General features: G+C 43.0%; 3 protein-coding genes across 3 annotated transcripts; 2 read left to right on the top strand and 1 right to left on the bottom strand.

Moving 5' to 3' along the window:
* Positions 1-1,602: 1,602 nt before the first annotated feature.
* On the top strand, positions 1,603-7,730 carry LOC306930697 (uncharacterized protein). Its single transcript, XM_079511795.1, has 4 exons — positions 1,603-2,015; positions 2,436-2,539; positions 4,242-4,351; positions 6,327-7,730. The coding sequence occupies exons 1-4, from the start codon at positions 1,901-1,903 to the stop codon at positions 6,898-6,900; spliced, it is 903 nt and encodes a 300-aa protein (XP_079367921.1). The 5' UTR covers positions 1,603-1,900; the 3' UTR covers positions 6,901-7,730.
* A 5,983-nt stretch (positions 7,731-13,713) lies between these two features.
* On the bottom strand, positions 13,714-14,025 carry LOC306931537 (ATP synthase subunit g, mitochondrial-like; the record flags this gene model as incomplete). The annotated part of the gene is made up of 1 exon (XM_079512942.1): positions 13,714-14,025. One exon carries the CDS (start codon positions 14,023-14,025, stop codon positions 13,714-13,716), a length of 312 nt encoding a protein of 103 aa, XP_079369068.1.
* A 2,936-nt stretch (positions 14,026-16,961) lies between these two features.
* LOC306931538 (26S proteasome non-ATPase regulatory subunit 11A-like) lies at positions 16,962-18,179 on the top strand (the record flags this gene model as incomplete). Its single annotated transcript, XM_079512943.1, has 1 exon — positions 16,962-18,179. One exon carries the CDS (start codon positions 16,962-16,964, stop codon positions 18,177-18,179), a length of 1,218 nt encoding a protein of 405 aa, XP_079369069.1.
* Positions 18,180-27,659: the final 9,480 nt, after the last annotated feature.

Below are 27,659 nucleotides of genomic sequence, written 5' to 3' on the forward strand. Positions count from 1 at the left end.
TAACTAGTGCATTGTCTGCTATAGCGTGCATGCTGCTTGCTTATGTTATGGGTATACATAATGATGACTTTGTCATCAGTAATCCAACAAAAAATACTCATAATACGCACAAATAAATTGCATTAAACAGTGCTGCAGGGCGGGTCTTGGCGCAACCCTATCAGCGTTTGGATATAGGCGGTTTCCTCGTGTCCTTGCGACCAAAATATTGATGAATTTTTTATCACTCATTGCAGAGGTGATCAGTGTACAAACAGCAATGTCCGTGTTCACCTATGTGACTCGTGTTAATGTGTGTGACTCATGTGTGACTCATGAGTACCAGTAGGGGTGCTGTTGTGGCAGAAACAGAGACGCAGAGATGCACTGTTGCCTGCTAATGAGAGAGCGAGAGAGGGGGTGTGATTTTTGTCTTTCATGTGAGTTTTGATATCCTGTACAACAGAAGAGAACCTATCAACCTATCTCATTTGTACACTCAGAGTTACAGCCCTGTAAAGGCCCATAGTAGAGCCTGAGTGGAATAGTAAGAGTGTGGACACGCTTTGATCTTGCCGCAGAGCGGGTGCCTATGGGCTATAGTTCCAAACATTGTAACTATCTCATTGAGATAGAATGAGCACTAAGCCATGGTCGCCCCCCCTCTGTCGTCCCCAGACTGGATGTTGAGAAAAATAGTGCTAGTAGTTCCTGTGCCTGGTGAAAGCGACTGCGACCCAAATATGGGTCCCGAGTCCGACCCACTATTTGGCAACCACTGCTTTGACTGACATGCACAGAAACAAACGTCGACCCGGAAGTATACTGGATAGAGGAGGTCAAACCTGCAAGAAGCATAATTTATTTGCGGCTGCTCTGGTGGCTTTGAGAGGTGGGGTATCAAAGGCCCACTCTGATTTAATCTGGGAGGTTACCTGTACTGTGTACACTGTACAGGCCGGAGAGAATGGGCTGCCAAGTTGTTTTTCTGTGGGTGCCTGGGCACTCTGGGGTCGAAGGCAATGAAACATCTGACCTAGTGGCCAAGAGAGCGTTAACAAAAATAATGAATAGACCTGAAGGTCCAAATAGGAACATTTGAATGCTTTAGTATGTGCGAGAGCAACTAGAAAGACAGTGGCAAAAAGAGTGGGCAGAGGAGGAAAGAGGGAGGCTGTACTAGGCTACCATACAAGCATCGATCAAAAGAAGAGTAGTGTGAACTCAGGGAGAAGGGATGACATTGTTATGACCAGGCTGAGATTGGGTCAATGTGGTCTTGCCATCTACCTAAATATCATAGGTAAACACCCAGAATAGGCTCTGTCAGTGTGGACAGGCAGAGACGGTACAGCATGTACTGTCTCTGCATGTCTTGTTCTCATGTGAGAATTACAGGAATGAGAGACAGCAGATGTTTGTGAACCAGACCAGGGCCTCGAAGTAAGGCTATTTTTTACACCAGAGGCAAACTTCCAGAATGTTGGAAGAACAGTCTTGAATTTTCTCCACTCCACTGATCAGGGAAAAGCATAGCCTACCCATCGCCTGTGGAGGGCAGCATTACACTTGCCAGTGTACAGCCTGCCGGAAGCAAGAAGAAGAAGACCCGGAAGTATTTATTCTTGCATTGTTTACGTCACGTGCAGGGAGCTTCGTGTAGAAAACGGTAGAAAACCAAGGCGTCTGGAGAAGTAAAAAATGAACAGAAACTAAGTAAATATAAGTAAATAAGTACATAAATAAGCGTTAATTTATCAATAAGTGTTACAATATAATACGCCTGGCCACAGAAAAAAAGTAACAGCTCAACGGTTGGTTTATTTATGGACCAGCTTCTGAAGAATACTGCATCTGCAACCAACAACCACATAGGCTACTTTGTTTCTTTATTAATTTGTTACTTTGAATTTAGAGTAAAATGTGTGACGTGGAGACGTTGCGGTTGTTCGTCAATGAGCGATTGAGCGCCGCAGCGGACGATATTTTCACTTTTTTCATCAGAACCCTGGAACTATACCACCAACAACACCATGGTACGGAATTAGTCCTAGTATTTTACATTATATCACATAATTATGTAATTATATAATAGTATTAGTATTAAACACATTACATATAAAATATGTTTTAGTATTTATAAATTAACCCATGGAACCCTTATTTTATATAATTTCATGTCACATACCTTCCATTGACAGCCCATTCATGAAACAGAAAAGTCCATAAGTATGTAGTGCACCTTTGTGGCTGAGTGTCTGTTCTCTCTGTCTCTGTAAAATAGTCGATCTGCAAGACGTAGGCTATAATAAATTGTTCATTATATTAATGAACAATTCATATCAGTGTAATGGTCTTAGCAATGATGATAACATCCATAGGAAAAAAATACATCACAATAAAAACATTGTAAGTTATTAATACATGTTAGAAAATGTAATTTTCTATTCTTCTAGACTTTTTCCCAGTGTGTGAAGATCAGATATCTGCTGAACATCAGGACAAAAACTCCAGTCTGCTCCAGGAGGAACCAGGCCCTCCACTCATCAAAGAGGAACAGGTAGGAAGAACCTTTGCATTTAAGTGGTGCTCAATCTTTTTCATTTCAAGCAGAGCCATATAGCTGAGAGAGTTGTGCCATTGAGGGGTCAGAAAGCTGTGCTCGAGCTCTGTTCATGCTGCCCTGGAGTGTGACAAGCTGGAGTTTTAAATACATTGTTTTCAAAGCAAAGTTCTTTGTTTACCCAGGGAAAGTGGACTAAGCTCGAGATGCTTGTTTACAGCCACGCCCTGCTCATAGAACATTTCATGGTTGGGGTTCAATGCCTTGCTCAAGGGCACTTCAGCGGTGGTAATTTTAACGTGCCGGTCCGGGGATTCGAACTGGCGACCTTCCGGTATCAAGACCGCTCCGCAAACCGTTCGGCCACCGCTGCCACGAAGGCACGAAGGCATGTGTGCAACATGACAACTGTTTTAAAGTATTGCACAGTGACAACTAAAGTCTCTGTAATGTTTATGTTGTACTATTACTAAAAAAACGATCTGAAATAAAGGAATTTAAGATAATTTACGCTGGGCTGTTGCCTGAGTCCAGTGCATTCTGCCAACTTCCGGTCCAGGACTTGTCACTCTTCGCCTAGCACTTCGCCAATATTTAGTCGATGTAGAAGAGCCGCCATTTGACTGGCCCCATGAAGTGAACGGAGTTGTCGTAACTGTCGTATTTCAATGGCTCTAATGTCAAGGACCCCCACAATTATATGTAGGCCTATTTGGCTGACCCCCATATTTTGTACCAGGGACCCCCCCAGAAGCAAAGATTTGAGTTAAAAATGTTTGTTGTGAAAGAATATATATTCAACAATTTGCATCACATTTTCACGATTTTTCAAAAATAGCAGATCTACAAGCTTGTAGATCTGCTATTTTTCAACAGTTAAAGTTTAAAATAATGTTTAACGTGGTTAAAAGCTAAGGTGACACAGATATGTTCCAGGTCTTAATGGGTTTAAAGAAGTATAAAATAAATCGCAAATAAATCGCACTTTCAGCGCCCCCTGGTGTTCATGTGAAATTACCGCAGACAGCCAGGCAATATCTGTGAATTCGAGCCAACACAGCCCAACACAGCGAGAGGAGGAGCAAAAAGATTTACGAGCAGCAGCCGTAGTAATATGGCGATAATATGGCGATGCGATCAGAAATCACTATTTACATCCTAACGTCGAGCGGATTGGAGTAAAACAACAACGTTGGAGTATTTTTGGATAAAATAAGCAGCAAAGAAACGACAACGAGTGGATCCTTATGGGAGGCGCGCGCATTGATCCTCTTGATGGGAAGAACGCAGATGTGCTGTCTAGCAGCCTGGGCAGCACGAAAGGTTAGTCTTGAGCTTCGGCTGCTTGGAATTGATATAAACCTTACAACCCGCCATCTGACAGGTATGGCGACCTTCAGGGTTAAATCTTAACCCGTCATCTGATGGGTTCCGAAGCGTTTTTGGCGTCATGGGTGTTAATACACTGTATTTGTACTGCCCCCTGTACTATATGTTTACTTGTTTTCGTATTGTATGTTTTTTGTGTGGATATCCTTTTTACCACTTTTAAGAGCCTGCTCAGGGACTACCTATGGGGAACTCTGGCCCATTTACATGGATTTGCAAAATGACGTGTTGATTCATGTGCATTGTCCCTGTTAAATAAATAAATCAAATCAAATAGTCTAGTAAAATCTGATGATGGTGACAACTGCAGGAAGACGAGGAACTACTGCAAAGACCAGAGGAGGCTGATTGGCCGACGATGACGTCACCAGCAGCGAAACGTGAAGATGATGATCGAAATCATAAATATGTATATGCAAGGTATGCTCATGTTGCATTCCAAATTCCAACCCTGCCTTGTTCCCCTATGGTAGTTGAATTTCAATTTCAGTTTTTGTGTGTTACCAGACACCTTTGCAATCTAATTGGTGAATACATTTCTTGGTCAATAACCCTAACTATGAAAGACAATTTTCACAATGTATATGAGTTTCGAGCAGTTTCCAATTCTTCATATATGAAAAATTCAATCAGGTTTCTACCTTAAAAAAAAATATATATTTAAGCATAGTGGTGGCCGCCATCCTTCAATGGTCCATTTTTTGAGGCCTTGACAGGCATTTTTAGCTAGACATGCCTTATTTAGATTGAGCACCCCTTAATACCCCTAAATACACAGATGTCATAAATTAACACGATTTGCCTTCAGCATTTTCTGAAATTCTGCCTAGACTTAGTAGACTATAGACTTATTTATGAAATATTGACAAACACTCAAACTAAGGACATTTTCTCTACGATTTTGATTAGCTTTTATATTATTATTATAATTTTTTGTAAACACACAATACAGTTTCATGCTATGTCCAGACAAGGACGTATTCTGCGTTACCCGGGCAAGTATTTAGCCGATCTGCCCTTTCTGCCACACGGAGACTGCGTTTTTGGGGACTTAACCGGCTAATTTTGAAACCACCGGTGTAGTGTAGAATAGATTGGTTCCCCAATAGGCGGCCCACGGGCCATTTGCGGCCCGCGGAGCGCCCCCTGGCGGCCCGCGGAAGAATAAAAAAAAAAATATATATATAAATGGCATTAAATGGGGGTCAGTAGCCTGTGCATGTCAAACTGGGCATCCTTTTCAAATGGGGTCCTGCCCTGAAAATGAATTTTCAGGGCAAGACCTCGACCTCACGCGTGCGGACTCGGCCCCCAGCCTGGTACCCTAGTCAAAATATGGCCCTCGAGGAAAATTAATTGGGGAACCCTGGATTATAGGCTATATCTAAGATAGGCAGCACAGCCAGGTGCACAGAACAGCAGCATAGACTCACCTCGTCAAAGTGCTTCGTCTTCTTGGGTAGAAATTAAACATTCTAAAGCTGCTATCCATGCTTCAACTTGCTCTCTAAATTATATTCATTGCAAGCAAGCAGCCAAAATGTCACGCCGGGCAAAGCCTTTGTGTAACTTCAAACCGGCTTTGCATTGAGAGACCCCAGGTAGGATAAACCCATCATTTACTGTCCATATTCCTCGATAAACGGCCTGTATAGTAGCCTATGTACAATTTCTCTTGTTAACTAGCTGCAGATTAAGCAAAATGTTTAGTGCTGTGCAGGCAGCAGGTGGAATCTATTAACGAGCAATTATCTGACATTCAGCAGTATTGTGCCCCGAATATAATCTCCAAAGTCAAACTCATAAATTCACAATGCATCATGCTGCCCCTCGTGAGCTTTAAGGTCTGCAACCTATGAATCTCATGCTTATGTATACTTTGTAGCCTATACTTCTTGCAGAAGAGGGTAGTTATGAGAATATTAGTAGGCCTATGTAAAATCATTAAAACATCAGCTACAGTTGATTGTGCATTCACATGCATTTTACCTACTACAGCTTTTTCTTTTTTGTTTGGGTGGCCATCTACAGGCCGGCCATGTGTACTACAGCTTTCTCTGGAATCCGGAGCGGTTACGGCATGCATAATTAACATAACCGCAATGTGGACGCAGGAAAGTTTTATATCGTTTACAAACTTGCGCGGCTAACAGCCCGAGCCGTCCTCGTGTATACAGGGTCTCAGTTAGTTATCATTTTTTTTTAATAATGTCACATTTCTATTTTTATTTCAGTTAACTAAAATGTTGTTCTAACTCTAGTAAACTTTTAGTGAACTATTGTAACCAGAACCTATCACTCAATGTGTCTGTCTGTCTGTCTGTCTGTCTGTCTGTCTGTCTGTCTGTCTGTCTGTCTGTCTGTCTGTCTGTCTGTCTGTCTGTGTTGAGAGCAGGGAGACAGAGGCTGTGGCCAGCACCTCATCTCAGTACATGGAAAGTGTTGCTGATGAGGAGGACTGTGGAACATCTCCGTTCTGTCAGTCTGACCCTGAAGAAGCCATTGATGACCTTGGGACAACACAGTACACTTTAAACCCAAACACTGCTGTTAAGACTGTCCAACACAGTCCCACAGTAGTCGAAAAACCCTTTAGTTGTACATTTTGTGACAAAAGCTACGGCGGAGAAAGTGACTTGATGAGGCACATGAGGACGCACACGGAGGAGAAACCCTTTAGTTGTGCAATTTGTGGCAAATGCTTTAGTGGGAAAACCGTCTGGAAGAGACACATAGGGACTCACACGGGGGAAAAACCCTTCAGTTGTCCGGTTTGTGGTAAGAGCTTTATTCGTAACGAAACGATGAAGAGGCACATGATAACTCACACCGGTGAGAGGCCTTTTAGTTGTATGGTTTGTGGCAAATGCTTTGGTCTGAATTCACATTTGAAGGCACACATGAAGACTCACACAGGAGAGAAGGCTTGTGTTGGTAAGCTATCTGGGCAAAGAACAAACCTTACGTAGTGTGACAGTGACATGGTCTACTCTAGATCAGTGGTTCCCAAACCTTTCTGACCCAAACGAGAATGGAATTTCTTTCTTTTTCTTTTCTCAAACATTTTCATGTCAAGGACCGCAAATTAACGTATTTGGCCTGAAAATATGAAAATATTTTATGTGATAAAAGATTAGTGTTTAAATGTTTGAAATATGTTCCAAATATTTTAAACTTTTTCAAGATTTAGCTGGGGACCCCCTGGAACTCCTTCAAGGGCCGCTCTGGACCCCACTTTGAGAACCACTTACAACCACTGAGATATTTGGTGTTAATGTCATGGTATGAATTTATTATTGAATAAAGAAAAGAAAGCCTGTTAACTGAGACCAAATCTTTCTCACTCTCTCCAAATGTAATGTACATTTTATTTATCAAATGTGTGTGTATATCTTTTTTCCCCTTTTTTTTTTAAAAAGATATTTTGTAAATGAATGCCATACTTCCTTCCTTGCACAAGAGTTTCGCACACATGTATCAAATAGCCAATCTGCAAGCTCACCACGCACCATATGGCGACACGTGAGCTTGTAGATAGTTTTTGAGTGGTGCAAACCACTCCAACAACCAGCTTTGTCTGTATGTTTGTGTACCTGTGTACCTACGTGTCCGTGCAAAGGTGAGCAAGGTTACTATGGTGTGTGACGTCACTGACATAGCTGATCAGACTATATAAGACCTTGCACCACTCAGTTCACACGGGTGTGATTTTTTTTACTACTTTCGAAAGTGTGTCTGTTTTATTAATATTGAACTACCGGTAATGAAAAGTATAGAGCTTGTGACTAAATAACTATTAATAAACATTTCCTGAAAACATGGACATACAAGGTTTCCACTTGACAGACAACAAAGTAATGTGTGGATAAGTAGTGGTCTGCTGTCTGAACGAAAAGGGACAATTACAATTACAATTTACAATTTAGGCATTTAGCAGACGCTCTTAATCCAGAGCGACTTACAATAGGCAAGAACAAAAAGCATGGGAATACATCACATATGTAACAAGATGCATTTATCGCGAAACATGCGTAAGCTGAGACCGTGACTAGAACATATCTATATAATGACACTATACATATAAACTATAACTAGAACATATCTATATAATGACACTATACATATAAACTACACATATGTGCTATACTATGCTGTACATATATACTATGAAGTGCTATGACTACATACAATGCACTTATTGTGCTGTCTACATGACATGCTATAAGTCTGTTTCAAATGCTATATAAGTCTAAGAAGTGCTGTCTAAGGGGGTAGGGTAAGTGCTATGGGCCATGATGGAGTCTGAAAAGGTGGGTTTTCAGACTACGGCGGAAGATCGGGAGTGATGCTGCAGTTCTGATTGCAACGTCACAATATGGCCTAATGGACTTGCAGGAATGCTTTACCCAAAAACGACTTATTGTCTATCAATTACTCCTTGAATTCCTGGAGATCTTTTTGTTTTTAATTTGTCACATTCCTAAGCCAAATTAAGTGAGTAGTTACACTGTGAGAGTTGTTACTTGCGCAACCAGAGCGGGCTGGGTCGGTGTTGTCCACTGGCCAATAATGATGTATGTATGTCGGTGTTGTCCACTGACCAATAAGGGACCAACATTCTTATGACGTAACTAAGGTACGTTTGGTGATCGCCTGGGTATGTATGTATGTATGTATGTATGTATGTATGTATGTATGTATGTATGTATGTATGTATGTATGTATGTATGTATGTATGTATGTATGTGTATGTATGTATGTACAGTATGTATGTACAGTATGTATGTATGTATGTATGTATGTATGTATAAGAGCCATTATGAACTTTGTTATTGATGACATCACAGCAGGGCATGGGCGAGGCCAAAGTTGCCATGGTTACCCAGGGTATTTAAGCCTAGGTGTTGCTGACAGGCAGAGGCACACTGTTTTAAACTGTGTTTTGGGGAGCTGTGGTCTGATGTTTATTTATGTATTAATTTCTTACTGAAGTATAGGACAACGGTGAGAATAAATATCATTTATCAACTCGACAAAACGGTTGGACTGCAGTTATTAGAGAGCACACGTCTGAACAACCTCCTAGCCGTCAGTAACCAGTAGTGCCAGAAGTATAGGGCTTTGGGCACTACTGTATGTATGTATGTATTTGGTTAAAATGGGTAAGGTTTTAAAAAAGGCAAAAGCATGCTCTGTTGCACTGGCCTAAAAGTGGGTCCTCTAAAACTGCTTCAACTTCTGAGAATGTGTTTGGTTCATTAGCCACCAGATGGCATACCTTATAAGTATGTATGGGTCTGTATGTCTGTATGTATGTATGTATTTAAAAGGGGGGCTTTTTTGTAAAATCCCAGCCTACAATACCTTCATATATTTAAAATCCAAAGTAAGGTTACCTGCAGTGAAGGGCAACCTGCCTATTCACTGGGGACTATGCAAGGCAGAGGCGTCCACCCCCCTGAGTCCAAGTTAGACTAGACCGCATACCTAATTGTATGTATGTATGTATGTATGTATGTATGTATGTCGGGGGAGGAATGGTGGTCCCTTATTGGCTGTTGATGGTGACATAACTAAGGTACGTTTCAAGGTTTGGTGTAAGGTCAATAACAGGTCTAAAGAATTTAGAACAGCAGTTGTAATAGACATTAGTTAGTAGCAGTACTTGTCTTGCGTGCTTGAAGTTTGCACCTCGACAGAGTGCATTTTTAGTTCTATATTCAAATTGGCTAATGGGAGGGCAGGTGGACTGACCTCTTGACATCACTCTTACACAGCCAAAACATATTAGTACCCAATGTGTTGTCATGGCATCAGCCGCAAACAAATCTCCATTTATGGGCACAAAAGTGGGAATGCCCATATATGGGGATACTGATGACATCGACAGCGATCTCTATATATGGGCATTATAGGGACAAGGACTGACAAATACGTCATATATCAAAGGAGTGACAAATATGTCATATTAGTTGGGTCGGCGGTGTGACCTACTGTAGGGCCGACCTCTAGATGTGAGGGCTGTGTACAGGCCTGAATCTCTAGTATTTGAAATGTACCTTTATTTCAAAAGAGTGGGTGAGGTATTGGGTATTCCTTCCCAATAGTCTTCACTTACTGTACAGTGTTCGCGGTTTTATTTCACACTTGAGGTAAGAATCCCCCCCTAAGATTGTGTAACCCATTTTTTCACCCAGTGTCAATTATCTAATGTAATCTTGGGTGCTGCACTCCTTCTGCCAACCTGGGGAGAGCAACAGACTGACCCCCATGATTCCTTCAATGCATGAGGAGTCCAAGCCGCTTCTTTTCAACTGACAGGGGAGCTTCCCCGGTTGGACGTAGCGTGTGGAGGAAACATGTTATTCCAACCAGTTCCTTTCCCCTCCTCGGTGGCAGTTTAGAGACCAGGAGGTAGGGATCTTCATATTTCTCCTGCCATGGTGCAACAAATACCAGATTTAATTCAGCAAAATAGAAGAAATGTAGTTACCATGTGATCTCAGACTTATTTGCAGTGTTGGAGCACTTGATTTCAGTAAAGCAACGCCCTACTGCCTCCTACATTATTTGCAATTTCAAAACAGGTAGTACGCAGGGATTACCAACGAGCACTTCCAATCTCCAACTTTCTTGACAGAAAGTATCTCATAACATGTCTACGGTGGATTTGTATTATGAAACAAACTAGTTATATATTGAAATTGTATTTCATTTAGAGGATATCCCCTTGAGATGTATCATCTCGTTTTAGAGATGCAGTTAGAGGATCATTCAAGCTTTTTGTACACCTGCAATGTTGATGAGTTTGACGTCATTTAATACAATCATATAGGACTTTTATGTTTGGATGAATGGGCTGTCAATTGCAAATTGCGGCTAGTTGCAACCCTGCTATTAACTTAATGGCAAGATGGCCACCATGTGCATTATGGTCTATGGTGGTTCCTGGACCAGACATTGAGAGAAAAATCACACCCGTGTGAAGTGGGGGTGCTCTTATCATCGTACATCATCATGATCATAACATGTCTATTTGCTCAGACACTATGATTCTCCATTCATTGTCAGAATTTAATGTTTGTAGGACGAAAATAGCCGATTTGCTCACTTGTGCCTGGTGAAAGCCTCTTTCTGATTGGCTCGTACAATGTCGTCGGGCGAGGGTGAATCAAAGTGGAATGGTGTAATTGGCTGTAGAGGAGTTTGCTGCTCTTGGCTTTTGACCAGCATCCGGCCCCCTGGTGGGCTGTACAGGAGGATGGCCTTCATCATCCTCTCTCTGCCGTTCTTCTGGCTGGGGGCACGGAGTGACAAGGTCACAGCGAATACAGATGGTGAGGCACATGCAGTGAGGTCATTGGCACAGTTATGAAGAAACTTGTCTGCCGACCGGGCCACAGGTTTTCTCAAATCGATGTTCTGGCCCGACCTAGTGGGTTTGGGGTTCAGGCCGAATGGTTTAGGTGGTGTCTTATCTTGGGCCCCGTTCACTTTGAAAATGCCAGTCGACACTGTACCCCCACATGAGCTCCCTAGTGAAAGGAATGAGCTGAGGGAATATTCTGGAGCTTTTGAGATGACTGCTGTTTTGACTTGGTGCTGAGAAGACAACCGAGACAGAGAGAGTGGCTCTGAAAGGCCAGATGGTCTGGTCTCTTGAAGTTTCAGCTCTTGAATGCAGAGGGGTTGAGATGGACCTGAAGGGTGGTTGCATTGATTCTGCAGGGCCAGCTGAGACGGAAGCGGCCTGTCTAGGCCTATTAAGGGACTGGTGCCGGTTGAGCTGGACACAGTGTGTGTTTGTGCTGGTCTTGCAGTGCCCTGCGATTGAAGGAGAATGTGTGTGTCCTTGTTCTGATGCTGGGAGGCAAGCTGAGACGGTGAGAGCGTGTGCACCGCTGTCGCTGGATTCTGTGACACTTTAGGAGTCATACTGCCATGGGGACTGGGCATGGAACTACAGAGAGTGGGTCTTTGGTTTGAGTGTTCCTGGATTAGATCGGCAAGTGACGGGCATCCATTGGGATCGGTGGTCTTCATGAACCTGTCTCCTTCCCCAACTTCCACTGACTGGCTGCTCCGAAGGACAGAGCCGAAACCCCTGACAACAGGTGTGGGAGGGACCAAAGTAGAGTCAGACACTGGCACTCTTGGTTTGCCTGGTGACAGGCTACTCGATGAAACCACAAGGAGGGAAGAGGAAGGGGCTGGAGGAGCCGAGCTGAGAGATGCTGAGGACATTTTCAAAGTCCCCAACATTCCGGGTGAAAGGGAGAGGCCTCCCTCCCTCCCTAGTTTGGGAGGTGACTTACCTTGGACGCTGTTCAATTTTAAACTGCTGGTCGATACTTTACCCACACGCAAGTTCCCAGGTGAAAGGAGTGAGTTGAGGGAACAGTCTGGCCCATTTGAGATGGCTGACGTTTTGACTTGGTGCTGAGAAAACAACTGAGACAGAGAGAGTGAATCCGAAAGGCCAGACGGTCTGATCTCTTGGTGTTTCAATGCTTGAGTGCAGACAGGTTGAGGACCTGAAGGGTGGTTGGATTGATTCTGCAGGGCCAGCTGAGACGGATGCAGCCTGTCAAGGCCTAGTAGGGGCCCGGTTCCGGTTGAGCTGGACCCAGTGTGTGTTTGTGCTGGTCTTGCAGTGCCCTGCGATTGAGGGAGAATGTGTGTGTCCTTGTTCTGATGCTGGGAGGCAAGTTGAGACAGTGAGAGCGTGTGCACTGGTGTTGCTGGAGTCATACTGCCATGGGGACTGGGCATGGAACTACAGAGAGTGGGGCTTCGGTTCGAGTGGATTAGATCAGCAAGTGACAGGCATCCATTGGGATCGATGGTCTTCATGAGCCCGTCTCCTTCCCCAACTTCCACTGCCTGGCTGTTCCGAAGGACAGAACCGAGACCCCTGAAAACAGGTGTGGGAGGGAGCAGAGTGGAGTCAGATACTGGCATCCTTGGGTTGCCTGGTGACGGGCTACTCGATGAAGCTGCAAGGAGGGAAGGCACTGGAGGTGGAAAGCTAAGAGGTGCTGAGGATATATTCAAAGTCCCCATCGTTCCGGGTGAAAGGGACAGGGAGGGGGGAGCACCCAGTGAGTAAAGGCCTAGACCCTTGCCACCTGCTGCTTCCTGGGTATTCCGGTTGTGTTCAGACATGAGCTGAGCCAGGCTAGGGCTGCCTTTTGAGGAACCATTTTTGTCATTTTTGTACATGGTGATTCTTTCCTTTTAATGTTCTCTCCAGTTTATATTTCTCAGGCCTTATGCTACGGCGTGGCGTCTAAGACATCACATACAAATGCAGACCTTTGCAGATCTTGTTAATGAATGTGGCTCCCACGTGACAGTCTATGATGTCAGACATCTATGATGTAGGCTATCTAAGTCTCCATATTTGGGCAATGTCTCAGCCTGAGCCAAATCACTTCCATCCATTATACATTTTAAGTTAGATATATTTCAAAGAAATATAAAACAGTATGTGAATTTCGCGGTTTGCGATATTAACAAATTTGATATGCATCACCTCAGAGCCATGTCGTAAAAGTGGCAGAAATTTGTTTTGTTTAAAGTTTGAAAGTTTTTTTTTCTTTTCCTATATACAGATTTTGTCCCCACACGTCTCAATATTTGCCATTGACAATGAACGGATAAATTAGGTCAAAATTTCGCTAACTATGACGTAAATTAAACTTCAAAACATTAAAGAAAAGAAAACAGCGGGACAACAAAGTGGAGACTCATGGTGGAGAACAGTATTAGCGGTCCAAAACTCAGACATTGTAGCCAATAAGGCCTCCTTTGCCAATGCACTCTCCAATATAGAACCACATCAACACTTCAGTGGCCACCAGTCCATTCCTTAATGCGTCCTTCACTGTTGTTTGTCCAAGGCGTCCTGTCTGGAAGCCCTTGATGAGGCTCTGTGCACTTTCAATAGCGCTGGGGATCTCAGTAGGAGACGGAGGAACCAGCTCAACACGAGCGTAATGCCAGAAGGTCGCTAACCGGGGTCTGGAATAGGCGACAGTGGCGTCGACCATTGTGGGTACCTTTGCCATCAGTTTCTGCACTGCTTGTGCCATGATGAAGTGTGAATGTCTCTCGTTAACTGGAACTGTCGACTGAAAGTGACCCAAAGCATACCCACTATTTGTTCATTTTGAATGAATGAATGATGATGACAGACATGTGTTGACCCTGACACGATCAGTGATGTCAACACTGATATCATGCAATGATGTCATCTACAGTATGATGTAACGTATGTTAATATAATTAGCTATTAACTATCAATCATTTATCTGGGGACCAAATGATTGATGGTTGATATTAATATACTATAACTATAGTATGTCGTTTTTCATGGTTTTCGACGATAAATAAAATAATCAAATAATCATAAAAAATCATATCAAAATATATTTTTTAATGTTTTATATGATTTATTGCAGCCCACGGCTGCAATAAACAACCTACGATTGCAATAAGCAACGTGCGGCTGTAATAAGCAACCCACAACTGCAATAAGCAACCTACGGCTGTTATAAGCAACCTACGGCTGTAATAAGCAACCTACGGCTGTAATAAGCAACACAGGGCTGAAATTAGCAACGCAAGGCTGTAATAAGCAACCTATGGCTGGAATAAGCAACCTATGGTTGGAATAAGACTTGAAAAAAACATTAAAAAACATTAAAAAAAATCATATAAAAATGTAAAGAAATAAATTTTTATGATTTTTACTATGATATGATGTTGTATATGCTTTTTATATGATTTGTATATGATTTTTATATGATTTTTTTATATAATTCTTTATGATTTATGATTTTTTATGATTTTTTATATTTTTATATTTTGAGTGGTGTAAACCACTCCTACAACTGGCTTTGTTAGTTTACGTGTCTGTCTGTCTGTGCTCAAAAAATTAGCACGGTTGCTATGGTCACCCAGTTCACACAGGTGTGATTTCATTACGTCAGACATTACGTCAGACCACAGCTGATCAGTCTATATAAGACCTTACACCACTCAGTTCACACGGGTGTGATTTTTATATTTTTGAGTGGTGTAAACCACTCCTACAACTGGCTTTGTTAGTCTGTGCAGAAAAAATGAGCATGGTTGCTATGTTCACCCTGTTCACCCGGGTGTTATTTAATTACATCAGACATGATTTCATTACGTCAGACAGGCTATATAAGACCTTACACCACTCAGTTCACACGGGTGTGATTTTTATATATATATATATAGTGATCACATAAAAAATCATATAAACCTACGGCTGTAATAAGCAACCTACGGCTGTAATAAGCAACCCACGGCTGCTATAAACAACCTACGATTGCAATAAGCAACGTGCGGCTGTAATAAGCAACCCACAACTGCAATAAGCAACCTACGGCGGTAATAAGTAACCCACGGCTGTGATAAGCGACCTACGGCTGCAATAAGCAACCTACGGCTGCAATAAGCAATCTACAGCTGTAATAAGCAAACAGCGGATGGAATAAGTAACACAGGGATACAATAAGCAACATCTGGCTGTAATAAGCAACCTACGGCTGTAATAAGCAACCTACGGCTGTAATAAGCAACCTATGGCTGGAATAAGCAACCTACGGTTGGAATAAGACATGTAAAAAAAAATCATAAAAAAACATCATTTTTGCTATAACATCATTTTTGCTATAACATCATTTTTGCTATAACATAAAATTTGCTATAACGACATTTTTGCTATAACGTCATATTTGCTATAATGTAATTTTTGCTATAACATCATTTTGCTATAACATAATTTTGGCTATAACATCATTTTAGCTATAACATCATTTTTGCTATAATGTAATTTTTGCTATAATGTCATTTTTGCTATAACATAATTTTTGCTATAACGTAATTTTTGCTATAACATCATTTTTGCTATAACGTCATTTTTGAGTGGTGCAAACCACTCCAACAACCAGCTTTGTCTGTATCTGTGTATGTGTGTACCTGTACGTGGGGCCAGCACGGTTGCTATGGTTAGTGTGTGACGTCACACGGGTGTGATTTTTGCTATAACTCGCAACATACGAGTAGTGCAGACCTGACAATATAAAAATACTTTCATTGTAGATCATACAAAAAACAAATAAAACAAATATACAATACAAAAAACAAGTGGATAGGCTTACCGAGTGACAGTCAAACATCCCCTCTCTCAACAAGCTACTGGCAGTGTTGTGAGGCTGTGCTTTCAGACCTGCTACCTGCCTGCTCAGAAAGCCTTTAAATACCCTTGTCACTTAACCTCTGCCTCCCTCTAGGGGTTACACATAGCAAGTGTTACCCTAGTGGGTCACCCTGATCTTTGGACCCATGGGCCTGGGCCGACAGGCCCTGTTCCATCTATCTTGTTGTTGGGTCACATAACAACACAGTAACCTGAAGGTTAACAACACATGTCTGACACACATATGGAGTCAGTCTACTATGACATCATTAATACTAGTCATCATAGTAATAACCTCCCCTCTCCACATGGCGTCACAGCCCCCCCTCCCTCTGTCTTCCTATTGGTTGACCCACATGATGTCACAGCCCGGAGAGCAAGCGGAACCGGGCATACTTACGATAATAGTGGACTCGCTACTCAAGCCCACAATTACGCAAGTAATGCTAAAAGGATAACAGAAAAAGCCCCAAGGGCTTGTTTCCACTGTGGTCCTATTCAGTAGTTGATATGAGCAGAGCACCCATATTGGTCGAATCAACGGTTATGGAAAACTGGATCTCCATAATGCCTATATGGACATATTGGTCGGATGACTCTCTCGGGTCCTCAGCGATGCATACAATCCACAGTTCTGAAGACCAGAAACACTTAAGAAACATAAGAAACAAGTCCATATTTGGCCAATGGTTTGTTCTACGTCTGTGCTCACATCACGCCTATGGCATTAGCCCTATCATATAAAGACGGTCTAGCCTGTCATATAAAGACTGTCTAGCAGATTACCGTGACTGGAAGATGGCCGATTGCAATGCCCTAATCGACAGGTTACATTCAATAGTGAAACGCGACGTCCATGAGAGTGATGAGGAGGCGGTCCGTGAAAAGGAGCAGTGCATCCTTGAGTTGGGCCGTCTGCTGGCCAAGACCGGACAGGCTGCAGAGCTTGGTGGACTGCTGAAGTATGTGCGTCCCTTCCTCAACTCCATCTCCAAGGCCAAAGCAGTGCAGATGGTGCGCTTGCTGCTGGACCTCTTGCTGGACATGGAGGCCGCCACAGGCCAGGAGGTGGAGCTCTGCCTGGAGTGCATCGAGTGGGCGAAGACAGAGAAGAGGACCTTCCTCAGACAGGCACTGGAGGCTCGTCTTGTCTCGCTGTATGTTGACACGAAGCGTTACCAGGAAGCACTACATTTAGGCTCCCAGCTACTGCAGGAGCTGAAGAAGATGGATGACAAGGCTCTACTGGTGGATGTTCAGTTGTTTGAGAGTAAAACATACCACGCCCTCAGCAACCTGCCCAAGGCTCGCGCCGCCCTCACCTCTGCCAGGACCACCGCCAATGCCATCTACTGCCCACCCAAACTACAGGGCTCACTCGACATGCAATCAGGGATCATCCATGCGGCGGAGGAGAAGGATTGGAAGACGGCCTACTCATACTTCTACGAAGCCTTCGAGGGCTACAATTCCATTGACAGCCCCAGAGCTATCACTGCTCTCAAATACATGCTGCTCTGCAAAATCATGCTCAATGCGGCGGAAGACGTGCAGGCTTTGATTAGTGGGAAGCTGGCGCTGCGGTATGCAGGCCGACAGATAGACTCATTGAAGTCTGTGGCACAAGCAAGCAAGAACAGGTCTCTGGCTGACTTTGAAAAGGCACTAACGGAGTATAGAGCAGAACTGAGCGATGACATCATCAGCACCCACCTGACCAAACTCTACGACAACTTGCTGGAACAGAACCTCATCAGGGTCATAGAGCCCTTCTCCAGGGTCCAGATAGCACACATTTCCACCCTCATAAAACTCCCTAAGGGAGATGTGGAGAAGAAGTTGTCACAGATGATTCTGGATAAGAAGTTTCACGGCATTTTGGACCAAGGCGAAGGTTTGTTGATCATCTTTGATGAGCCACTGGTGGACAAGACATACAAAGCAGCCCTGGAGACCATTCAGAACATGAGCAAAGTGGTCGACTCCCTCTACAACAAAGCCAAGAAGCTCACATAGTTAGACACCGTTGACCATCTGTCTCACTGTGCTGACTCCTGTGATAGGATCACAGTCATACCTGCACAAGAGTGATTCTATATCTGCTGAGTCATAGGATCACAGTCATATCTGCGCAAGAGACTGATTATATACCTGCTGCTAAATGTCTACTTGCACAAGAATCATATTCTGCCTAATTTTATTTCTATTTGACCATTCGCCTTAAGTATATTTGACGTAGTGCATGTTTCCCTTGTTTTTTCCCCTCTATTCTTATGACTTTGTTTAAAACTACACGCTGGGAGCCTCTTTAAACCAGTATACCTGTGGTGTGACCAAAAAAATGGAGTTGAAATTGGCCATGACTTCACTTCCTCCTGTCTGGAGGATGGAGAATTTTACTTCAACCCAGCAAGCAAGACAATATTCCAAGCCAACGAAAAAACATAAAAAAACCTCAACAAGAACGAGAACAAAAACAGACCAACAGAACCACAGACTGAGGCTTCATACACACATAAAGAACAACTGTTCTGTGCTCTGCCTGTGTTTGATGGCCGCCTCAATGCTTTTCCAATGGAAGTCACATGGTTTGACCAAACACTTGTGTTTGATTGCCCCCGAAACCATGTGACTTCCATTGGAAAAGCATTGAGGCGGCCATCAAACACAGGCAGAGCACAGAACAGTTGTTCTTTATGTGTGTATGAAGCCTCACAGTACTTGTCTGGTCTGCCTTACTCCTTTCCTCTGTTCCTTTTGAGTCTGTCTCTCACCCGTTCCAATTCTCACTCTCTGTTTTGATTTTCTTTTTCTTGTCAACTTCCTTTAATCTGATCCCACTATCTTTTTGACATCAGGCAGTCCAGCTTTTGGTGTGTGTGTGCACAAACTTTGTCCTACCCAAACATTAAGTCCCATTGATAATGAATGGACAGTTTTGAGGGTTTGCGTAAACACAAATGTTGCCTAACACAAACATTGAAGACGAAGGTGAGGACGCAAATTCTGATTGGCCGGGATGAGATGATGTACGATGATAAGATCGCCCCTCACTTGTCACTTCACACGGGTGTGATTTTTTGAGGGGCGCTAGCCCCTCCAATATACGGCTTTTGTCCCCACACATCTCTTTGACAATGAAAGGAGAAATTAGGTCATATGTGCCTGAAATATGATGTAAATTTGTGGAAACACAAACATTAAATGCCATTGACAATAAAAGGGGAATTTCCGTCATATGTAGACGAGCAAATCGGCTAACCAATCACATCAATTCAGTTGTCATCTTACATGATCATGGTGAAAAGATGAGTTTTGTTTTATAAATATTGTATCATGGTTAAAAGATAATAACATAAGTTGACAAATTCATTCATGAAGAAGTATATTAATTTTTTAGTGGTGCAAACCACTCCAACAACTGGCTTTGTACCCGTGTACCCGTGTACCCGTGTTTGTTCGTACCAAAAAAACGAGCATGGTTGCCATGGTTAGTATGTGACGTCACTGACATAGCTGATCAGACTATATAAGACCTTGCACCACTCAGTTCACACGGGTGTGATTTTTATTGAGTGGATGATGTACGACGACAAGAGCGCCCCTCACTTCACACGGGTGTAATTTTTTGAGTGGTGCAAACCACTCCAACAACTGGCTTTGTTAGTACCCGTGTGTGTGTGTTTGTGTACCTGTCCCTCAAAAGAATGAGCATGGTTACTATGGTCACTGACATTACGTCAGACCACAGCTGATCAGGCTATATAAGAATATAAGACCTTGCACCACTCAGTTCACACGGGTGTGATTTTACTTTAAAGTTTACTTTAAACCACCATTCCAAGGACCCTGATGGGTTAGTGATGGGTTAGTCATTTGTGCGCTCAGGGAGCGTACAAATGGAACCAAATGGACTCTTATATTCACCCTCCATTTTCTTCCAAATAAAACCCCAATTGAATCAAATGGGGGGTCTGTGGCCTAATGCATATCAAAATGTGGGCGGCCCCCACAGTTTGATAAATAAAAACTACTGCACTGACTAACCCCTCACACAGTGAAACCAATCAGGCTTTACCATTTAGACCTGAGGACGATTCTACAAATGTCTTCTAAATCATGACAGTTTTCTGAAAAACCATGTTTCTATATTAGTGGTTCTCAAATTATTTCATGTCAAGGACCCCAGAAATGTTATAGAGGAAAGTGAGAAGTGTAAAATGATCCGGACGCACGCACACACACACACACACACACACACACACACACACACACACACACCCACCCACCCCTGCTGCGATCACACCAGGTACGTCATCGGACGTATCCCATTCATTTTCAATTATATAATATAATGATCAGGTTTTAACAGCCGAGACACCAGCCATTTCAAAGCATGTGTATGTTGTGTATGTTGTGTGCGTATGGAAAGATCCAATTGATTTAATTGACCAGGTGTCGATAAGCCCTGCATACCGACCAAACTACACCAGGCTTTTCAAAGCGTGCATATAAGTTGTGGGCGTACAGTGTGTTTGGAAAGATTCCATTGATATCAACGATACCAGCTACACCAGGTGTGCGGATGTACGAGCCCTGCATATACAGGCTTTACAATAGGACTGATGTAAAAGTGCATGTGTGCGTATATCCTATGTAGCCTACACCGTGCTTTGAAAAGCCTGGTGTACCGTTAGTGTTGTAATCTCTAAATACTGGACCCTCGTCTGGTTCTGACAGACAGATAGTGTGTGCAGGCTGGGTGGTGTGTGACAATCCAGTTGAAGTATTCCTTTGGTACGGCGACTGCGGCGGTGGGCCCGGGAGAACAAATTAACGGACACGAGACAGTATCACGCTAAGGTTCACAAAGGAGGAAACATATATGGTGCTGGATCATAATGACGTGACAATAAGATATGAGACAGAAGAACGTGCCTACTGCAGCAAGGCTGACCTTGCTGCCGCCGAGATGTCTCTCGTAGCCTATCTATAAAGTATGCTACAGTACAGGCAGTACACAATACATATCAAGTACACTGTATCTCAAGTTGGAGTACACAGACATGGGCAACTCATAACAGTTAGCAGACTTTAAAAAATAGGACTGGTCCAGTCCTATTTTAAAGTCTGCTAACTGTTATACCCTGGGTATATGGGTTCATGTGGCAAAAATGTTATACAAAGCTCAGCCGATCACAGCACAAAGTGACACGGAAAGGCAATTGCATGTATTTTTAGATCTGGGGGACAGTGATTCTCCTGGACTATAGGTGCTGTGTGAAATGCTGACGGTGGATGTTGCAGTATGGTTCCATTGAAAAGAACGTTCTTCGGTCCAGAGGATATTGACACAGGTGAGGTCAGTGCTGTTGTTAACAGTTGAGGAGCACCACTCAAGCGTGGTTGAGTTGGTCGACCAGATCATTGGCCGTGTGGTTGAGTGTCCGCCCTGGGACTGGGAGGCTGGGGTTCAATCCCCAGTCGGGTCATACCAAAGACTCTAAAAAATGGGACCCAGTGCCTCCCTGCTTGGCACTCAGCATCAAGGTTTGGATTGGGGGTAAGTCCCTGCGACATACTAGCGTCATGTCCAGGGGGTGTACTTGTACATCAAACTGCCTCACGCTACAGAAACAGGAGATAGGTTCCTGACCTATGGGCCTCATGGCTCGGCAAGGCTACTTACTTACTTACTACTCAAGCGTGGTTCAGCTAGGACACCTTGTAGCAACTCATAATGTAACAACTGCTCATAATGTAATAAGGGCTCATAATGTAATAATTTAAATGTAATAAAAACTCATAATGTAATAATCAGCTCATAATGTAATAAGGATATGAGCGCATAACGTAATAACAGATTTTTCTATAATGTAATAATGTGTTACGTTATGAACGACCACATGGCAGTTCATAATGTAATAAAAGTTAATAATGTAATAATGGCCCAAATTGGTGAGAAAAGTCTTACACTGTCATATTCACTGACAAATGTAGACTTTCTTATGGCCCATATGGTCTTACACTGTCATATTTATGACCCAACGCACCTTTTTCCCCAATGGGACTTTTTTCCCAACGCACCTTTTTCCCAATGCACCTTTTTCCCCAACGCACCTTTTTCCCCAATGGGACTTTTTCCCCAACGCACCTTTTCCCAACGCACCTTTTTCCCCAACGCACCTTTTTCCCCAACGCACCTTTTTACCAACGCACCTTTTTCCCCAACGCACCTTTTCCCCAACGCATCTTTTTCCCAACGCATCTTTTTCTTAAGATGAAGTCCATGTGAGCCAGAGGTTGTGAGTTCCAATCCAGCTGAGTTCCTCCTACTTTCACTCTGCAGCATGTTTTGGAGAATAACATCCAGAAGAGAACTGGAAAGAGATGGAAAGCTGTGGAGATTCTCAGAGAGCATGGTGGCACTCTGTGATAAGCTGCTGTCTATGTGAGCCACAGGTCGTGTGTTCAAGTTCAGCCCATGGCCTCAGATGACATACTATAGCATGCCATTTTTCATCATTTTTGAGGATTTGAAAAAAAGACAAAAATCACTCCACCAATGTGGAGGCTGTCTGTGTCCTGTCATGGTTTCTCCTCTGTATTATCTGATTAACATCCATGATAACACTTAAAAGCACTAAAGACACCTTTGATGCACAGCACCATTCATTCAAATGCTCTGTACATGATCCCAAGGCCCCATTTGAAAAGTGACACCAAGAAGAACGACTTTCAACCTATAAATCACTGAGAGCTCAGTGGCACCCTTGTTAAGATGACGTCCATGTGAGCCAGAGGTTGTGAGTTCAAATCCAGCTGAGTTCCTCCTACTTTCACTCTGCAGCATGTTTTGGAGAATAACATCCAGAAGAGAACTGGAAAGAGATGGAAAGCTGTGGAGATTCTCAGAGAGCATGGTGGCACTCTGTGATAAGCTGCTGTCTATGTGAGCCACAGGTTGTGGGTTCAAGTTCAGCCCATGGCCTCAGACGGCATACTATAGCATGCCGTTTTTCATCATTTTTGAGGATTTGAAAAAAAGACGAAAATGACTCCGAGACGATGGGCTATAGCCCACTCCGAGACGATGGGCTATAGCCCATGGTCTCGGAGTGATTTTCGTCTTTTTTTCAAATCCTCAAAAATTATGGAAAACGGCATGCTATAGTATGCCGTTCGAGACCATGGGCTATAGCCCATCGTCTTTGAGTGATTATTATCACTATCATATTATTATCTGATTAACATCCACGATAACACTTAAAAGCACTAAAGACACCTTTGATGCACAGCAACATTCATTCAAATGCTCTGTACATGATCCCAAGGCCCCATTTGAAAAGTGACACCAAGAAGAACAACTTACAACCTATATATCACTGAGAGCTCAGTGGCACCCTTGTTAAGATGACGTCCATGTGAGCCAGAGGTTGTGAGTTCAAATCCAGCTGAGTTCCTCCTACTTTCACTCTGCAGCATGTTTTGGAGAATAACATCCAGAAGAGAACTGGAAAGAGATGGAAAGCTGTGGAGATTCTCAGAGAGCATGGTGGCACTCTGTGATAAGCTGCTGTCTTTGTGAGCCACAGGTTGTGGGTTCAAGTTCAGCCCATGGCCTCAGACGGCATATTTGAAAAAAAGACGGAAATCACTCCGAGACGATGGGCTATAGCCCATGGTCTCGGAGTGATTGTCGTCTTTTTTTCAAATCCTCAAAAATGATGGAAAACGGCATGCTATAGTATGCCGTTCGAGACCATGGGCTATAGCCCATCGTCTCGGAGTGATTTCCGTCTTTTTTTTAAATCCTCAAAAATGATGAAATACGGCATGATATAGTATGCCGTTCGAGACCATGGGCTATAGCCCATCGTCTCGGAGTGATTTCCGTCTTTTTTTTAAATCCTCAAAAATGATGAAATACGGCATGCTATAGTATGCCGTCCGATATGGGCTATAGCCCATGGTCATAAATGATGAAAAACGAGGATTTGAAAAAAAGACGAAAATGACTCCAAGACGATGGGCTATAGCCCATCGTCTCGGAGTGATTTCCGTCTTTTTTTCAAATCCTCAAAAATGATGAAAAACGGCATGCTATAGTATGCCGTCCGATATGGGCTATAGCCCATGGTCATAAATGATGAAAAACGAGGATTTGAAAAAAAGACGAAAATGACTCCAAGACGATGGGCTATAGCCCATCGTCTCGGGGTCATTTTCGTCTTTTTTTCAAATCCTCAAAAATGATGGAAAACGGCATGCTATAGTATGCCGTCTGAGGCCATGGGCTGAACTTGAACCCACAACCTGTGGCTCACAGAGACAGCAGCTTATCACAGAGTGCCTCCATGCTCTCTGAGAATCTCCACAGCTTTCCATCTCTTTCCAGTTCTCTTCTGGATGTTATTCTCCAAAACATGCTGCAGAGTGAAAGTAGGAGGAACTCAGCTGGATTTGAACTCACAACCTCTGGCTCACATGGACGTCATCTTAACAAGGGTGCCACTGAGCTCTCAGTGATATATAGGTTGTAAGTTGTTCTTCTTGGTGTCACTTTTCAAATGGGGCCTTGGGATCATGTACAGAGCATTTGAATGAATGGTGCTGTGCATCAAAGGTGTCTTTAGTGCTTTTAAGTGTTATCGTGGATGTTAATCAGATAATAATCTGATAGTGATAATAATCACTCCGAGACGATGGGCTATAGACAAAGGTCTCGAACGGCATACAATAGCATGCCGTTTTCCATCATTTTTGAGGATTTGAAAAAGAGACGAAAATCACTCCGAGACCATGGGCTATGGCCCATCGTCTCGGAGTCATTTTCGTCTTTTTTTCAAATCCTCGTTTTTCATCATTTATGACCATGGGCTATAGCCCATAACCTGTGGACGGAAATCACTCCGAGACGATGGGCTATAGCCCATGGTCTCGGAGTGATTTTCGTCTTTTTTTCAAATCCTCAAAAATGATGGAAAACGGCATGCTATAGTATGCCGTTCGAGACCATGGGCTATAGCCCATCGTCTCGGAGTGATTTCCGTCTTTTTTTCAAATCCTCAAAAATGATGAAAAACGGCATGCTATAGTATGCCGTCCGATATGGGCTATAGCCCATGGTCATAAATGATGAAAAACGAGGATTTGAAAAAAAAAAACGAAAATGACTCCAAGACGATGGGCTATATATAGCCCATGGTCTCGGAGTGATTTCCGTCTTTTTTTCAAATCCTCAAAAATGATGAAAAACGGCATGCTATAGTATGCCGTCCGATATGGGCTATAGCCCATGGTCATAAATGATGAAAAACGAGGATTTGAAAAAAAGACGAAAATGACTCCGAGACGATGGGCCATAGCCCATGGTCTCGGAGTGATTTTCGTCTTTTTTTCAAATCCTCAAAAATGATGGAAAACGGCATGCTATTGTATGCCGTTCGAGACCATGGGCTATAGCCCATGGTCTCGGAGTGATTATTATCACTATCAGATTATTATCTGATTAACATCCACGATAACACTTAAAAGCACTAAAGACACCTTTGATGCACAGCACCATTCATTCAAATGCTCTGTACATGATCCCAAGGCCCCATTTGAAAAGTGACACCAAGAAGAACAACTTACAACCTATATATCACTGAGAGCTCAGTGGCACCCTTGTTAAGATGACGTCCATGTGAGCCAGAGGTTGTGAGTTCAAATCCAGCTGAGTTCCTCCTACTTTCACTCTGCAGCATGTTTTGGAGAATAACATCCAGAAGAGAACTGGAAAGAGATGGAAAGCTGTGGAGATTCTCAGAGAGCATGGTGGCACTCTGTGATAAGCTGCTGTCTATGTGAGCCACAGGTTGTGGGTTCAAGTTCAGCCCATGGCCTCAGACGGCATATTTGAAAAAAAGACGGAAATCACTCCGAGACGATGGGCTATAGCCCATGGTCTCGGAGTGATTGCCGTCTTTTTTTTAAATCCTCAAAAATGATGAAAAACGGCATGCTATAGTATGCCGTCCGATATGGGCTATAGCCCATGGTCATAAATGATGAAAAACGAGGATTTGAAAAAAAGACGAAAATGACTCCAAGACGATGGGCTATAGCCCATCGTCTCGGAGTGATTTCCGTCTTTTTTTCAAATCCTCAAAAATGATGAAAAACGGCATGCTATAGTATGCCGTCCGATATGGGCTATAGCCCATGGTCATAAATGATAAAAAACGAGGATTTGAAAAAAAGACGAAAATGACTCCAAGACGATGGGCTATAGCCCATGGTCTCGGGGTCATTTTCGTCTTTTTTTCAAATCCTCGTTTTTTATCATGGGCTATAGCCCATGGTCTCGAACGGCATACAATAGCATGACTTTTTTCATCATTTTTGAGGATTTGAAAAAAAGACGAAAATCACTCCGAGACCATGGGCTATAGCCCATCGTCTCGGAGTCATTTTCGTCTTTTTTTCAAATCCTCGTTTTTCATCATTTATGACCATGGGCTATAGCCCATATCGGACGGCATACTATAGCATGCCGTTTTTCATCATTTTTGAGGATTTGAAAAAAAGACTGAAATCACTCCGAGACGATGGGCTATAGCCCATGGTCTCGAACGGCATACAATAGCATGCCGTTTTCCATCATTTTTGAGGATTTGAAAAAAAGACGAAAATCACTCCGAGACCATGGGCTATAGCCCATCGTCTTGGTGTCATTTTCGTCTTTTTTTCAAATCCTCGTTTTTCATCATTTATGACCATGGGCTATAGCCCATATCGGACGGCATACTATAGCATGCCGTTTTTCATCATTTTTGAGGATTTGAAAAAAAGACGGAAATCACTCCGAGACGATGGGCTATAGCCCATGGTCTCGAACGGCATACTATAGCATGCCGTTTTTCATCATTTTTGAGGATTTGAAAAAAAGACGGAAATCACTCCGAGACGATGGGCTATAGCCCATCGTCTCGGAGTGATTATTATCACTATCAGATTATTATCTGATTAACATCCACGATAACACTTAAAAGCACTAAAGACACCTTTGATGCACAGCACCATTCATTCAAATGCTCTGTACATGATCCCAAGGCCCCATTTGAAAAGTGACACCAAGAAGAACAACTTACAACCTATATATCACTGAGAGCTCAGTGGCACCCTTGTTAAGATGACGTCCATGTGAGCCAGAGGTTGTGAGTTCAAATCCAGCTGAGTTCCTCCTATTTTCACTCTGCAGCATGTTTTGGAGAATAACATCCAGAAGAGAACTTGGAAAGAGATGGAAAGCTGTGGAGCTTCTCAGAGAGCATGGTGGCACTCTGTGATAAGCTGCTGTCTATGTGAGCCACAGGTTGTGGGTTCAAGTTCAGCCCATGGCCTCAGACGGCATATTTGAAAAAAAGACGGAAATCACTCCGAGACGATGGGCTATAGCCCATGGTCTCGGAGTGATTTTCGTCTTTTTTTCAAATCCTCAAAAATGATGGA

This window comes from Electrona antarctica (genome assembly GCF_951216825.1).
Source record: "Electrona antarctica genome assembly, chromosome: 10".
NCBI lineage: Eukaryota > Metazoa > Chordata > Actinopteri > Myctophiformes > Myctophidae > Electrona > Electrona antarctica.

Bases quoted from the DNA above. Each gene is read 5' to 3' on its own strand.
- LOC306930697 (XM_079511795.1), top strand. From the start codon at position 1,901: ATGTGTGACGTGGAGACGTTGCGGTTGTTCGTCAATGAGCGATTGAGC. The intron at 2,540-4,241 runs GTAGGAAGAACC...TGACAACTGCAG, and splicing joins CACTCATCAAAGAGGAACAG to GAAGACGAGGAACTACTGCA. The intron at 4,352-6,326 runs GTATGCTCATGT...TGTTGAGAGCAG, and splicing joins CATAAATATGTATATGCAAG to GGAGACAGAGGCTGTGGCCA.